This window comes from Salmo trutta, chromosome 15 (genome assembly GCF_901001165.1).
Source record: "Salmo trutta chromosome 15, fSalTru1.1, whole genome shotgun sequence".
NCBI lineage: Eukaryota > Metazoa > Chordata > Actinopteri > Salmoniformes > Salmonidae > Salmo > Salmo trutta.
The window spans coordinates 34,254,792-34,271,305 of NC_042971.1; the positions used below are offsets into that span (position 1 = coordinate 34,254,792).

Below are 16,514 nucleotides of genomic sequence, written 5' to 3' on the forward strand. Positions count from 1 at the left end.
ATACATTTTACTATATCTATGCACAATACCCTATAATGACCAATCCTGTCTCGGAGCTCTACGGACAATTCCTTCAACCTCATGGCTTGGTTTTTCAATTGATATGCACTGTCAAATGTGGGACCGTTTCTATATAGATGGGTGTGTGCCTTTTTCAAATCATGAGCTCAATTTCGACACTCAGAGCAAAGGTTCTGAATACTTATGTAAACAAGGTATTTCTGTTTTTTTAATACATTTGCCAAAACTTCTAAACCTGTTTTCGCTTTGTCATTATGGTGTTTTGTGTGTAGATTAATGAGGATTTTTGTATTTATTTAATCAATTTTAAAATAAGGCTGTAACATAACAACGTGGGAAAAGTGAAGGGGTCTAAATACTTTCTGAATGCACAGTGTACACACACAAGGTATCCCAGATTTTTTTTTTCTTCTTCCTACTACTCAGGTAATTGATAGCTGAACAGCTCCTAATGTTGTCTCCCCCTCCTCCCCCCTCAGCTCCAAAACTTAGGGATCAACCCGGCCAACATCGGGTTCAGCACCCTGACGATGGAGTCTGATAAGTTCATCTGCATCCGAGAGAAGGTGGGCGAGCAAGCGCAGGTGGTGATCATAGATATGGCCGACCCCAACACGCCCATCCGCAGGCCTATCTCTGCAGACAGCGCCATCATGAACCCCGCTTCCAAAGTCATCGCACTTAAAGGTAAGCCAGTCAACTGACAGTCTGAATTTCATTAAGTCTTGATTTAACCAGGATAAAATCCCTGGGAAACAATAGGATTTGTCAAGTTATCCGATGTACAACAGCCCTACCGTTCTGTACGCTTGTGTTGATGTTTTTATTGATGCAGTACAGCCGCATTTAACCTTTAATGGACCTGCCTTCATGATTCAGTTTTGACATGTTTGTTATGTAGCCAGCAGATTTCTGTCAACATCCAATGTCCATTCAGTGTTGAAGCAAACATCTGTTTATGTCCACATACATCCAGCTATTTCTATTTAGTTTTGTAAAGTATATTTGATTGGCCCAGACATGAGTCTTACTGACCTATGACCCAACAGTAGTGTAAGTCTTGTTCAGCAGCCATAATTGCTTTGTCTGTTTTGTTATGTTATGTTTTTGTTTCTCTGTTTGTTCTTTTTGTTTTGTTTTACTGCTTTCTTATGTGTACGCAGACGGTGAGTTAACATTTCAGTACAACAGAGTTGTGGAAGTTTTAAATCCTGTTTTTAAATCCGCATTCAAAAGACATCCTTAAGACTTAGTTCAAGTCCACACTAGGGTCACTAGAAACACTTGCACTCACTCACTCTAGTCTCTCCTTTCATATTAGACATATCATCACCATGTTATCATCCAGCTTGAGACTGACTCCCACTGTTCCAGTCCCCTTGTACTCTATTCCAAACCCTGTCTATGCACACAGATGGGCATAATTGTCAAAATACAGTGGCAGGACTTTTATTATGGAATCAGGATTTTTACATGACCAAAATCCATACACATTTTTTCATGCTATATTTCACGCACCTATGTTTAAGCTATTATCTAACTATTAGGCCAATCTAAACAGGATTTATCTTTCACAACCTTCTAGCTTGAATGTTGGCATTACATCAATATTGTTTCTTAAACGTACCAGTGATTTTAGTATCTGTTTGGGGTGGAAATATTGTGGGTTGACACAAATTTGTTGCTTGCCATTTCGATTCCCTCCTTGGTTCCTGTGTTTGAATGTAACGTTGCCCAAACCCTTGGCTTTCAATAGGGTTCACTACCTTTGTCATAAGAGCTGTGTAAGAGTTTAGGTTAGGTATTATCCTGAAACGAGACCACATAAGTTGTGGGTAAAGCAGTAAGTAGACGTGAGCTAGGTTACACATGATGTAATCTGTTTATTTTATTGACAGATTTAGAATTCCCTCATAGCTAGCTAACGATCACTGTAGATCCTTGCTCCTCCCTCTGTTAGAGGCAGTGAACGGGGCCTGGGGGACGATAGTGATTTGAATCAGTGTTTTGTATTCTGATGGTAGCTCAGATCAGATGATGTAGCATGTCCAGTGAGTCTTCCTCTGGTATTCTATCCTATCAGATGATGGAGCGGATATAGCAAGTGTACATTTCAGGCCAGAAGCAGTATGGAGATGATGAATAGGGCCCTTTGACGAGTTACTATGGCCCAGAGGGCTGAAAATCAGATTAGCCACCAACTGATTGGTCGTTAAAGGAAAATAGTCTTTGATTGGTTTAAACCAGTAGATTTAATAAGAGCCATGCTCCTCCCTGTGGGTCCAACACTGCCCCTCCACCCCCATCCCCACTGCCAATCCTAATGTCATTTACACAGGCCCAAACCACTTAAACAAACCTAGATTGGAAATATTTCCTGGGATTCCATTCAGACAGACCGACACAGACCCCATCTATGTGACCGTAGTGCTCGGTGTGTCCTGTCCTCCTAGCTTCCCGTCTCTCCTTCTTTGTATCGTGACCCTGCGTTTTCCCTGACTGCCTGGTTTCAGCAACCAGTAATATTATCTGAAAGGCAAATTTTCTAGCTAGTGAGTGAATGACTAATATTTCTGAAATGGCACAGTACCGAAGGGGCAGTCGTCCACTTGTAGTTTTTAAAATAATTTCTACCGGTGAGGGTAGGATGGTTGTGTGAATACACAATGTTTGGAGGAGGGACTCATTATTAGTCTGTGGCTACAGCCAATAGGGCTATATACTGATTTCAGGAGTAGCGATAGACAACAATTACCAGAGTATTTAGTTTTGGAGCCCACTCTTCATTCACAAACATGACCAAAGAACACAAGTTGAGTGGCAAATGTGAGAAAAGGGACTTCCAGCACCTAAAATGGTAAAAACATGCATATGCTATAAACTGCCAATAAATGGTACTCACATTTGAAGCAGAAAGCAGTTGTGAGATTATACTGGATTAGCAGGCATGACTTTTGCCATTATTTGGCATCTCATTCCCAATCATTTGTGTTGTACTGTAGGACGGAATTACAGGTTGTATTACTATGTAGTGGGAAACGCAGGGCCGTGGTCTTCTGGCATAGTAGCATAGCTATCTACCTTCTCTTCTTCCCTAATCTGCCCTCCCTCTTTACCGCCGTGCTAAATCTATCATGTGATGGTTTAGTGACCCTGGGGGATGGGAGAAGCAGAATACACAACGTGCACCTCCAATTGCTTAATCTGGTCTAATCAAAACTCACTTTGTTAATTTTGTTCACACTTTTAAATGGGGCTGCCGATGCTGTAATTGGTGCACTGCAAGCTATAGTCTGTGATGTTTATGATTATGAAGCCATGGCTTTGGTATCAAAAACTGATAACACAGCAAATAATTATTTTGCAGCTTTTGGAAGTGAATTGCTTTATGTGATTTACAATTTGGTTTCGATAAAATGAGCAGGGAATACATTAATTAATGCTTCTTAATAAAGCTTTAACTTCACCCAAATCTAATCAAAACACAGGTGAGTAACCTTTTCTAACCTTTCCATCATTGATACACAGAGTATACCAAACATTAGGGACACCTTCCTAATATTGAGTTGACCCCCCCCCCTGCACTATTTGCCCTTAGAACGGCCTCAATTCGTCAGGGCGTGGACTCTACAAGGTGTCGAAAGCGTTCCACAGGGATGATGGCACATGTTGACTCCAATGCTCCGCACAGCGTTGCAGTTCTTGACACAAACCTTTGCCCCGTCACCTACTACCATACCCCGTTCCAAGGCACTTAAATATTTTGTCTTGCCCATTCACCCTCTGGATGGCACACATCCATGTCTCTATTGACTCTAGGCTTAAAAATCCTTCTTTAACTTGCCTCCTCCCCTTCATCTACACTGATTGAAGTGGATTTAACAGGTGACATCAATAAGGGATCATAGCTTTCATCTGGATTCAGTCTATATCATGGAAAGAGCAGGTGTTCTTAATGTTTTGTATACTCAGTGTATATAAACAATGTAAAATAACATCTAATAACGTACAATGGTACAGGCTTAATCAATATTGAAAACCTCTTTTCATTGACTTTGATAAGGGTGTCCTTTTACAGTAAGTCCCCAACCACACCGTCAACATACCTTTCCTTTCCCTTTAATACTGTCTAAGTATTATTAGTCCTCCTCCTGTTTTATCGTATTATTGACCTGGATGCTGATAAGTAACATTTTAGTGGTCTGTTTTTCATTTCTTTGCTTAATCTCTGACTGCTATGTCCTTCTTGCCTGATGCTCTCTTTGGGCCATAACTACCATTTCGAGCTTGACTCTCATTACTCAAGGGGAATTTGGTGTTTATTTTACCTTTCCCTCAGTCCGACGTGTGTGTTTGTGGCACTCTGACCTGTGTGTGTGTGTGTGTTTTCTGACTCTCAGAGTAGCCATAACGTGTTGTTCTCCCATGCGATGCCTCTCTCTGCTTCCTCTGTCCCTCTCAGCCGCCAAAACCCTTCAGATCTTTAACATTGAGATGAAGAGCAAGATGAAGGCCCACACCATGACGGACGACGTCACCTTTTGGAAGTGGATCTCCCTCAACACAGTGGCACTTGTGACCGACAATGCCGTCTACCATTGGAGCATGGAGGGGGACTCCCAGCCAATCAAAGTCTTTGATCGGCACTCCAGCCTGGCGGGCTGTCAAATCATCAACTACCGCACTGACGCCAAGCAGAAGTGGCTGCTGCTCATCGGCATCTCCGCACAGGTCACTGTCTTAGACACGCACACAAACACACATTAACTCAATGACAGTGAATATATCTAGTCACACACACACACATACCTAGCTATGCACTATCAAACTCAGCTTATCGCTGTAGCAGAGAATGCCATTACCCTGTAATGAACATAAAGAGCACGTGTTTTCTCTGTTGCAGCAAAACCGTGTGGTGGGCGCCATGCAGTTGTACTCTGTGGACAGGAAGGTGTCACAGCCCATTGAGGGCCACGCCGCCGGCTTTGCCCAGTTCAAAATGGAGGGCAACACAGAGGAGTCCACACTGTTCTGCTTTGCTGTGAGAGGACAGGCCGGAGGAAAGGTAGGCCAAAGGACCTGGGCACAGAGGTTAGGGGGCGATGTTGGGGTTGTTTTTCATTTTCTCTTGACAATACTCAGCTGGCAAAGCTGATTGAAATGACATAATTATAACCAGATTACAACTAACAGGTTGAATTCATGTCATTGCAGCCACTTTTGCCCGCTGGCTAAGCATGTCATTGTAGATGACTGTAAATTACATTGTTCTCTAATGGTTCCTCTCCATTGTAGTTGCACATCATTGAGGTGGGCACCCCACCCACAGGGAACCAGCCTTTTCCAAAGAAAGCAGTCGACGTGTTCTTCCCTCCAGAGGCTCAGAATGACTTCCCTGTGGCCATGCAGGTACATAATAACAATGTACTGTACTTATCACTCTAAGACAAGCTGTACTGCACTGGCGTGGTTATGGATCCATCATAATTGCATGCTGGAAAGGCTAATGTGAAAAGTAGTATGGTTCGTGTCAACAAAGTAATGTGAGAAGGGTATTAGTGTTAGCCAAGGAAAGCCTAGTAGGTAGCTGTGGACTGTACTTAACACTGATAGGCGCTGTCGATCAAGGACACCCTGACATTGTAGCACAGCACATACAGGGCCTTCAGAGAAAGTATTTACACCCCTGGACTTAGTCCACAGTTTGTTACAGCCTGAATTCAAAATGTATTGCTTTTATTTGTTTCTCACCCATCTACACACAATACTCCATAATGACAAAGTGAAAAAATGTTTTTAGTTTATTGCAATACAGAAATGGAATTTGCATAAGTATTCAATACATGTTAGAATCACTTTTGGCAGGGATTACAGCTGTGAGTCTTAACCTGTCTGGGAACGTGGCTTGGATCCCACCCTAGTCAACAGCCAGTGGAATCGCATCGCGCGAAATACAAAACCTCATAAATGCTATAACTTCAATTTTTCAAACATATGACTATTTTACACCATTTTATAGATACACCTCTCCCGAATCGAACCACGTTGTCCGATTTCAAAAAGGCTTTACAGCAAAAGCAAAACATTAGATTATGTTAGGAGAGTACCCTGCCAAAAAAAAATCACACTGCCATTTTCAAAGCAACTAGCATGCATCACAAATACCCAAAACACAGCTAAATGCAGCACTAACCTTTGACAATCTTCATCAGATGACACTCCTAGGACATCATGTTACACAATACATGCATTTTTTGTTCGATAAAGTTCATATTTATATATAAAAACAGCATTTTACATCGGCGCGTGACGTTCAGAAAATATTTTCCCTCAAATGCTTCCGGTGAATCAGCGCTACAATTTACAAAATTACTATTCGAAAACATTGTTAAAATGTAATATTGTCATTCAAAGAATTATAGATGAACATGTCTTGAATGCCACTGCTTTGCCAGATTTAAAAATAACTTTACTGGGAAATCACACTTTGCAATAAACAACGTGGTATGCTCAGAAAAATAGGCTAGGCGATACATGTTAGCGCCATCTTGGAACCATCTAAAATCAAAAATACTATTGTAAATATTCCCTTACCTTTGATTATCTTCATCAGAAGGCAGAAGGAATCCCAGGTCCACAACAAATGGAGTTTTGTTTGAAAAAGTTAATTTATGTCCCAATAGTTCCTTCTTGTTAGCGCGTTCCGAAGGCTACTCATAATGTACTGAAGCGCGCGGGACTTGTCGTCACGAATGTGCAAAAAACATATATTTACGTTCGTTCAAACATCTCAAACGTTGTATAACAAATCTTTAGGGCCTTTTTTAACCAGAGCTTCAATAATATTCAAGGCGGACGATTGTATTGTCTTACTAAAAGTTTCGGAACAAAAGGGTTCCCATGGGCGCCCGCGTCATAGTAGTAATGGCCCTCCCCCTGTGACCAACTTCCCAAGCCTCTCTTTGGGTCAGTTTCGACCATAGAAGACTCAAACCACTTTGTAAAGAATGTCGACATCTAGTGGAAGCCTTAGGAAGTGCTAAATGATTAATAAGTCCCTGTGTGTTTCAATGGCAAAGCTTGAAAGTGATTCCACACACCAGATTTCCACTTCCTGTTAGGATTTGTCTCAGGGTTTTGACTGCCATATGAGTTATGTTATACTCATAGACACCATTCAAACAGTTTTAGAAACTGCAGAGTGTTTTCTATCCAAATCTACTAATTATATGCATATTCTAGTTACTGGGCAGGAGTAGTAACCAGATCAAATCGGGTACGTTTTTTATCCGGCCGTGCAAATACTGCCCCCTATCCCCAACAGGTTAATGGGTAAGTCTCAAAGAGCTTTCCACACCTAGATTGTACATTATTTAACAATTTATTATTTTCAACATTCTTCAAGCTCTGTCATTGTTTGTTGATCATTGCTAGAGAACCAATTTCAGGACTTGCCATAGATTTTCAAGCAAATTTAAGCCAAAACTGTCACTCGGCCACTCGGGAATATTCACTGTCTTCTTGGTAAGCAAAATATGGCATACGTTTTAGGTTATTATCCTACTGAAAGGTGAATTCATCTCCCAGTGTCTGTTAGAAAACTGTCTGAACCAGGTTTTCCTCTAGGATTTTGCCTGTGCCTAGTTCCATTCCATTTTTTATTGTGAAGAACTCACCAGTCCATAACGAATACAAGCATACCCGTAATATGATGCAGTCACCACTATACTTGAAAATATGGAGTGTGGTACTCAGTAATGTGTTGTATTGGATTTTCCCCAAACATAACACTTTGTATTCAGGACAAAAAGTTTATTGCTTTGCCACATTTTTAGCTGGATTACTTTAGTGCCTTGTTGCAAACAGAATGCCTGTTTTGGAATATTTTTATTCTGTACAGGGTTCCCCCCCCCCCCCCCCCCACTCTGTCAATTATGTTAGTATTGTGGCATAAGTACAATGTTGTTAATCCAGCCTCAGTTTTCTCATCACAGCCATTAAACTCTGTTTTGAAAGTCATCTTTGGCCTCATGGTGATATCTCTGAGGGGTTTCCTTCCTCTCCGGCAACTGAGTTAGGAAGGACACCTGTAAATTTGTAGTGACTGGGTATATTGATAGACCATCCAAAGTGTGATGAATAACTAAACCATGCTTAAAGGGATATATATTTTTTTTAAATGTACCCTTTGCGAGGCATTGGAAAACCTTTCTGGTCTTTGTGGTTGGATCTGTGTTTGAAATTTAATGCTCAACTGCGCGACCTTACAAGTATCTGTATGTGTCGGGAACAGAGATGAGGTAGTCATGCAAAAATCATGTTTGACACTATTATTGCATACAGAGCCAATGCAACTTATTATGTGACTTGTTAAGCACATTTTTACTCCTGAACTTATTTAGACTTGCTATAACAAGGGGGTTGAATACAAGACATTTCAGCTGTTCATTGTTAATTAATTTGTAAAAATGTCAAAACATAATTCCACATTATTGGGTATTGTGTTTAGGCCAGTGACAAATAAACCTGAATTTAATCATTTTTATAAATTCAGGCTTTAACACAATAAAGTAGGAAAAGTCGAAGGGTGTGAATACTTTCTGAAGGCACTGTAGTAGGGGAGGGGCTAAAGATTAGCACAGGAATGTATTAGCACAGGTAGAGTAGAGGTCTAATACTTTTATATTCATTAATTAAATGTAATAAATTAATGAACGAAAGACACCTGTACTGCCCTTGAAGGGATTTTTTTGTACAACTTTAGAGAATACTCTGCTTTTACATATGTTACACTTCACACATTTTGATTCTCTATAATAAAAAAAGATCTGACTTTTTCCTCTCAGATAAGCTCCAAGCAGGACGTGGTGTTCCTCATCACCAAGTATGGTTACATCCACCTGTACGACCTGGAGACTGGCACCTGCATCTACATGAACAGGATCAGCGGGGAGACCATCTTTGTCACGGCCCCACACGAAGCCACCGCTGGGATCATCGGGGTCAACCGGAAAGGACAGGTACAGATACCACCTCGCAACCTCTCCCACCCTCCTCAGAAATAACAGATATGGCTTGTTTTTAAAAAAATGTATTCTGACACTCGCAGCATTTTCCAGTGTAAGGAGAACTCGCATCACCACAAATGTGTTGATTATTTTACACCCCCTCTTTTGTATGTAACAATTTGTAGTGCACACTACATTATAATCCATTCAGATAGATGAATCTAGTTGTAATCCTAGCGTTGTAACTTGATGTGCTCCACTGTAAACCAGCCTCATGTTCCTGCTCATTACTATACCACCGCTGGTTCGATACTGCTCTGCATTCCGTACATTATACAGCCTCTCTCGGGACACCAGAGGAGGAGGAGGCTGGGTCTAGAATACATACAGCATTACCCTATATAATACCCCCCACCACCACATCTAAGACCCAATAAGACAATCATTAATAATCCCACTCTCTTTCATATCCAACCATGTTTTCAATGGTAAGCAGCACAGGGAGGTGGATAGATGATAACAATAACTGGAGTTAAGCGAACGGCCTGTCGTCGCTGTTGTCAGAGGACTCCATCTAAGTGAGGAGGTGTCCGTTCGTTATAAATAATCAAAGGTGTAGAGTTTCACAGGTGATCCAGAGAGATCCACCCCGCCTCCAACACACACACACACACACACACACACACACACACTGTGAAGGCATTACAGCAGGATAACAGCATCCATCTAACTGATGAATAATGTTCCAGCCAGGCCACAGACCACATGCATTATTGAGTGGAGGAGGGGAAACTGATCTGAGACGCACACTGTCAGACCTGCATTGCTGGAGCTTAGAGCACACAGCGATAGACACTGGCTGGGGCTTCTATAGAGCAGTGAGCAGAGACACTGGCTGTAGTTTGTATGATAATGGCATAGAGACACTGTCAGGCTGGGGCTTCGATACAGTGCAGTTTTTCCCCTATATGCATTTAAATCGACACCACTTAAAAAAAAGTAGATATATTTTTAGAATGTAGATGTATGCCCCGCCCGCCCCCGCTAACTCTGCAGGATGTATGCCCCGCCCGCCCCCGCTAACTCTGCAGGATGTATGCCCCGCCCGCCCCCGCTAACTCTGCAGGATGTATGCCCCGCCCGCCCCCGCTAACTCTGCAGGATGTATGCCCCGCCCGCCCCCGCTAACTCTGCAGGATGTATGCCCCGCCCGCCCCCGCTAACTCTGCAGGATGTATGCCCCGCCCGCCCCCGTTAACTTTGCAGGATGTATAATATAGTATAATAGGCCACTGTCTGTCTGGTTGGCTGGGGGACAGCCTCCTCTTGACTAGGGCTAAGGTAAATGAATGGCAGTGGAAATATTTTGGCCTAATCCTCACCTCCTGTCAGTGGAATGTTTGATGGGTGTATTAATTTGCTTCCCTTTGGCTGCTGAAGATGGAGCTTAGCTTGCTGGAGTGCGAGGGCACCGTCGTCATGTGTGGTTTGATTGCTCATTAGTTATAATTAAACGAAATAGCTTAAAAACATAATGCCTTGGTAGTAGGGATGCCTGCTGGCTAAGCAGGTCCTACAGTGGTTGTCTTCTCCATCACCTAGTCCCACACAGAGAGCTGTGGGGTTGGGCTCGCCTCTCCTCTTCCCCCTGTGTGTGTGTGTGTGTGTGTGTGTGTGTGTGTCAGGGGGAAGAGCCAGGGTCCAAGTTGCTGCGTCTGCAACCAGGCACAGGAACACAGTTACACAGGCACTGACTGGCCTTGAGATGGAGGAATCCCTGCAAAAAGAGCTGCAGCACAGAGCTACCCTGCAGTAATTAGGGGGAGAAAAGAGGTGGAGAGAGGAAAAAAAGAGAAGGGGGAAAGAAAGAGGGAGATGTGGTGACTTTAACGGTCTGAACCAGATGTTTACGGTTGATGTCACTGCTCTCTGTAGCCACTAAGGCTTGACTCCGCTCATCTCTGCCTCTAGCTACTACTGACGTCTATACATACCCCTCCACACACACACACACACACACACACTAGGGTTTAATATTTTCCCAGTATTTTACAAATGTTCCATCCCGAGAATAAATCACTTTTCCGGGTAACCTGGTATTTCCCGTCAACACCGGAAGTGTTGTTCAAAAGCATATATCTGGCATATAAATTGGCCTTTGTTTGGATTTGATTAGAGCTTTGATCCTAAATTCAAGCCTGAGCCAGACATGAAATACATTTAATGAGCCCAAAAAAGCCCAAAGCATTGTGGTTATCCAATAAATATGATGTAGGCTACTGTACATTACTCATGACAGAAAAACACAAAAGCCCATGGATGTAGCTAGCTATATGCTCTCTTGGGTAAATACATGAAACCAGTTCCAGTAGGCTACTCCTTTTTGAGTGTGAACTGTGTTACTGTATTGTATTATACTGTGTTATATTGATTTGAATTACGCACATCAAATCAAAGTTTATTTGTCACGTGCGCCAAATACAACAGGTGTAGACCTTACAGTGAAATGCTTACTTACAGGCTCTAACCAATAGTGCAAAAAAGGTATTAGGTGAACAATAGGTAGGTAAAGAAATAAAACAACAGTAAAAAGATGGGCTATATGCATATATGATGAACAGAGAGTAGCGGTAGCTTAAGAGGGGTTGGTGGGTGGGACAAAGCCCGGTTAGCCAATGTGCGGGAGCACTGGTTGGTCGGCCCAATTGAGGTAGTATGCACATGAATGTATAGTTAAAGTGACTATGCATATATGATAAACAGAGAGTAGCAGCAGTGTAAGAAGAGGGGTTGGGGGGGGGCACACAATGCAAATAGTCCGGGTAGCCATTTGATTACCTGTTCAGGGGAGTTATGGCTTGGGGGTAAAAACTGTTGAGAAGCCTTTTTGTCCTAGACTTGGCACTCTGGTACCGCTTGCCATGCAGTAGTATAGAGCACAGTCTATGGCTGGGGTCTTTGACAATTTTTAGGGCCTTCTTCTGACACCGCCTGGTGTAGAGGTCCTAGATGGCAGGCAGCTTAGCCCCAGTGATGTACTGGGCTGTACGCACTACCCTCTGTAGTGCCTTGCGGTCAGAGGCCAAGCAATTGCCGTACCAGGCAGTGATGCAACCAGTCAGCATGTTCTCGATGTTGCAGCTGTAGAACTTTTTGAGGATCTCAGGACCCATGCCAAATCTTTTTAGTTTCCTGAGGGCCCTCTTCACGACTGTCTTGGTGTGTTTGGACCATGTTAGTTTGTTGATGTGGACACCAAGGAACTTGGAGCTCTCAACCTGCTCCACTACAGCCCCGTCGATGAGAATGGGGGCGTGCTCGGTCCTCCTTTTCCTGTAGTCTACAATCATCTCCTTAATCTTGGTTACTTTGAGGGATAGGTTGTTTTTCTGGCACCACCTGGCCAGGTCTCTGACCTCCTCCCTATAGGCTGTCTCGTCATTGGCGATGGTCAGGCATACCACTGTTGTGTCGTCTGCAAACTTAATGATGGTGTTGGAGTCGTTCCTGGCCATGCAGTCGTGGGTGAACAGGGAGTACATGAGGGGACTGAGCACGCACCCCTGGGGAGTTCTAGTGTTGAGGATCAGTGTGGGAGATGTGTTGCTACCTACTACCCTCACCACCTGGGGGCAGCCCATCAGTAAGTCCAGGATCCAGTTGCAGAGGGAGGTGTTTAGTCCCAGGATCCTTAGTACCCTCAAAGCTCATCACTAAGCTATGGTGTTGAACGCTGAGCTGTAGTCAATGAATAGCATTCTCACATAAGTGTTCCTTTTGTCCAGGTGGGAAAGGGCAGTGTGGAATGCAATAGAGATGGCATCATCTGTGGATCTGTTTTGGCGGTATGCAAATTGGAGTGGGTCTAGGGTTTCTGGGATAATGGTTTTGATGTGAGCCATTACCAACCTTTCAAAGCACTTCATGGCTACGGATGTGAGTGCTACGGGTCTGTAGTCATTTAGGCAGGTTGCCTTTGTGTTCTTGGGCACAGGGACTATGGTGGTCTGCTTGAAACATGTTGGTATTACAGACTCAATCAGGGACATGTTGAAAATGTCAGTGAAGACACCTGCCAGTTTGTCAGCACATGCCTGGAGCACACGTCCTGGTAATCTGTCTGGCCCCGCAGCCTTGTGTATGTTGACCTGTTTAAAGGTCTTACTCACGTTGGCTACGGAGAGCGTGATCACAGTCGTCCGGAACAGCTGATGCTCTCATGCATGCCTCAGTGTTGCTTGCCTCGAAGCGAGCATAGAAGTGATTTAGCTCATCTGGTAGGCTCGTGTCACTGGGCAGCTCGCGGCTGTGCTTCCCTTTGTAGTTTGTAATAGTTTGCAAGCCCTGCCACGGAAGACGAGCGTCGGAGCCGGTCTAGTATGATTCAATCTTAGCCTTGTATTGACGCTTAGCCTGTTTGATGGTTCGTCGCAGGGCATAGCAGGATTTCTTGTAAGCTTCCGGGTTAGAGTCCCGTACCTTAAAAGCGGCAGCTCTACCCTTTAGCTCAGTGCGAATGTTGCCTGTAATCCATGGCTTCTGGTTGGGGTATGTACGTACAGTCACTGTGGGGACGAGTTCCTCGTTGCACTTATTGATAAAGCCAGTGACTGATGTAGTGTACTCTTCAATGCCATCGGAAGTATCCCAGAACATATTCCAGTTTGTGCTAGCAAAACAGTCCTGTAGTTTAGCATCTACTTCATCTGACCACCTTTTCTTTAGACCGAGTCACTGGTGCTTCCTGCTTTAATTTTTGCTTGTAAGCAGGAATCCGGAGGATAGAGTTGTGGTAGGATTTACCAAATGGAGGGCGAGGGAGAGCTTTGTACGCATCTCTGTGTGTGGAGTACAGGTGATCTAGATTTTTTTTCCCTCTGGTTGCACATTTAACATGTTGATGGAAATTTGGTAGAACTGATTTAAGTTTCCCTGCATTAAAGTCTCCGGCCACTAGGAGCGCCGCCTCTGGGTAAGTGGTTTCCTGTTCGCTTATTTCCTTGTACAGCTGACTGAGTGCGGTCTTAGTGCTAGCATCTGTTTGTGGTGGTAAATAAACAGCCACGAAAAGTATAGCTGAGAACTCTCTAGGCAAGTAGTGTGGCCTGCAATTTATCACAATATACTCTACTTCAGGCGAGCAAAATCTAGAGACTTCCTTAGATTTCGTGCACCAGCTGTTTACAAATATGCACAGACCGCACCCCCTTGTCTTACCGCAGTGCGCTGTTCTATCTTGCCGATGCAGTGTATAACCCGCTAGCTGAATATCCATGTCGTCTTTCAGCCAGGATTCCGTGAAACATAGCAAATTACAGTTTTTGATGTCCTGTTGGTAATAAATTCGTGATTGTACCTCGTCTATTTTATTGTCCAATGATTGCACGTTGGGGAGTAGTATTGACGGTAACGGCAGCTTTCCCACTCGCCTTTTCCGGGTCCTGACCAGGCATCCGGCTCTTTGTCCTCTGTACCTGCGTCGCTTCCTCTTGCAAGTAACGGGGATGTCGGCCCTGTTGGGTGTTTGGAGAATGTCCTGTGCGTCTTGCTTGTTGAAGAAAAAATCTTTGTCTAATCCGAGGTGAGTGATCGCTGTCCTGATATCCAGAAGCTCTTTTTTGCTGTAAGATACGGTTACAGAAACGCGTACAAAATAATTTACACAACGTGAAAAAAACACATAATAGCACAATTGGTTGGGCGCCTGTAAAACTGCTGCCGTTTCCTCCGGCGCCATGATAAAGCAGAGAGAACATGCGACTCTAGTGCAAAGCATTAGGCTAGTGAATTAGATTTTAATTTCAAAATATAATGGGGCCTAATTGTACAATTGGTTGGCTGACGACATATCTTTCATACTATTTCCCCTAATGTTATAGCCTTCCTTCTCTTTCTATTGTAGCTTCATTCCTTCCTTGCTTTCAACAGTTAAATTAATTAAGTTTCATTGTCCATATCTTCATCGTTCTAATGACATGGTTGAATAATATAGGACAAGAATTAGATAGAGAAGGCCTTCACTTCTCTTCATGAAGATTGAATGGTTATGGGTCTGAATAAATAACTGCTATAGCCTACCACCGTCGGGCGTTCGCTCTTTCAAACTATCCGTGAGTTCTATTGGCTGCTGTATTTAACATTCAGCAATTATTCTTCGAATAGTTTATTAGTGTAAGAAATGCTAAAAAAAACTATCTAGCAAGCTATTCTAGTCTAGCTTTTCCTACATGGGACTTGAAGAGCTACAAGGCGTTTTTTTTAAAGGAGAGAGGCCAGCGGAGCACAGGTGTGTGCCATTCGTACGTATTGCACAAGTGACAAGGCTGTAAGTTAGAGGCTAATTATTCATAACCTATTATTAATTAGCTAAATGTAAGGCTAATACTGCATTGAATTTATTACCTGAAATGGATAGGCTAGGATATTCTATCTATCTATCTATCGCAATTTGAATTGAGTTGATGGCGAAAAAAAGAGTAGTGAATTAGAGGCGCGTTTGGTCTTTATTACTGTAGCATAGACTATGCTGCAGCAAATGCATGCCTACCTGTCACATGAAAATAAAGTTACCATTATGAGTTGATAGGTCTACATGTGTTGAACTGCGCTCCATAGTGAGATGGGCTGTCTGTCCCCACCCAGAGCGTTGATGATTAATTATGCAGAGGCCGTAGAGAAGCCTGATTTAGACATCGACTATCATTTAAAGTTCCATTTCATGAATAATATATTATAATTTACTGGTTTCTCAGTTATTTATCCTGGGAAAAGGTGAGTGAATTAGGGCGGTAAATCTCTGTAACCGGGTTCCCGCCATTCGACAGACGTGGAGAGAGGGCACATCTCCACACAGAAGCTCTAATTTTACTCTTTTCTTTCCCTCCATCCCACCTGCCTTTATTAGCCCAATGATATTATTAGGGGAATGGTCTTTCTGACCCCCCCTCTCTGAGTGAAGGGGAGAATGAGGTGCAGTCATGCCTGTTAACAGCTGTGGGCAGTGACCTGCTGCGCTTGTTATCGTTGGGCCCCTCTCTCCAGTCCCCCACATAGAACCTACCACCAGAGACACATGTTACTGTCACACTAATGATGCATTTACCATCATTACCATGTACCAGCCCCAACCCACGGCCTGGCTCAGTGCTCCCAGAACAGTTAGTTTAGCCTAATACGCCTTGTTGCCCTCGGTGCATTTCAATTCTGTTTTCGTCACAGCCATCTCAAAGCTCCTAGAAGTAAAAGCGTGTGTGGTTGAATTTGCATGTGTAATACAGTAAGTGGTTTAGCTAGCTGAGTCTATGGTGCACTCTATGCAGTGTCAGTCATTCATGGTTCTGAGTGCACTAACTGGCTGATGGCTTTTGATAGGCCCTGAATCTGCTGCCTGTTGGTGAGTATAGGCCACTACAGATGGAGCAGAGGCCATTTCATTGACAAGATTAGCATACTTAGGCATGGCATTCCAGCAACAAATGCTGACAC

The 16,514-nt window shown here is 43.3% G+C and overlaps 1 protein-coding gene across 2 annotated transcripts in view; it reads left to right on the plus strand.

The window, feature by feature from the left end:
- cltca (clathrin, heavy chain a (Hc)) overlaps nucleotides 1–16,514 on the plus strand; it is a 75,165-nt gene that overhangs the window by 21,897 nt on the left and 36,754 nt on the right. Inside the window, exons 2-7 of one of the 2 annotated variants that reach the window (XM_029691153.1) lie at nucleotides 501–708; nucleotides 1,185–1,187; nucleotides 4,484–4,752; nucleotides 4,925–5,086; nucleotides 5,317–5,430; nucleotides 8,868–9,041. In XM_029691153.1, the coding sequence (XP_029547013.1) occupies nucleotides 501–708; nucleotides 1,185–1,187; nucleotides 4,484–4,752; nucleotides 4,925–5,086; nucleotides 5,317–5,430; nucleotides 8,868–9,041 (930 nt within the window). The remainder of the gene's footprint in view (nucleotides 1–500; nucleotides 709–1,184; nucleotides 1,188–4,483; nucleotides 4,753–4,924; nucleotides 5,087–5,316; nucleotides 5,431–8,867; nucleotides 9,042–16,514) is intronic. The other variant, XM_029691154.1, reaches the window with a different exon arrangement.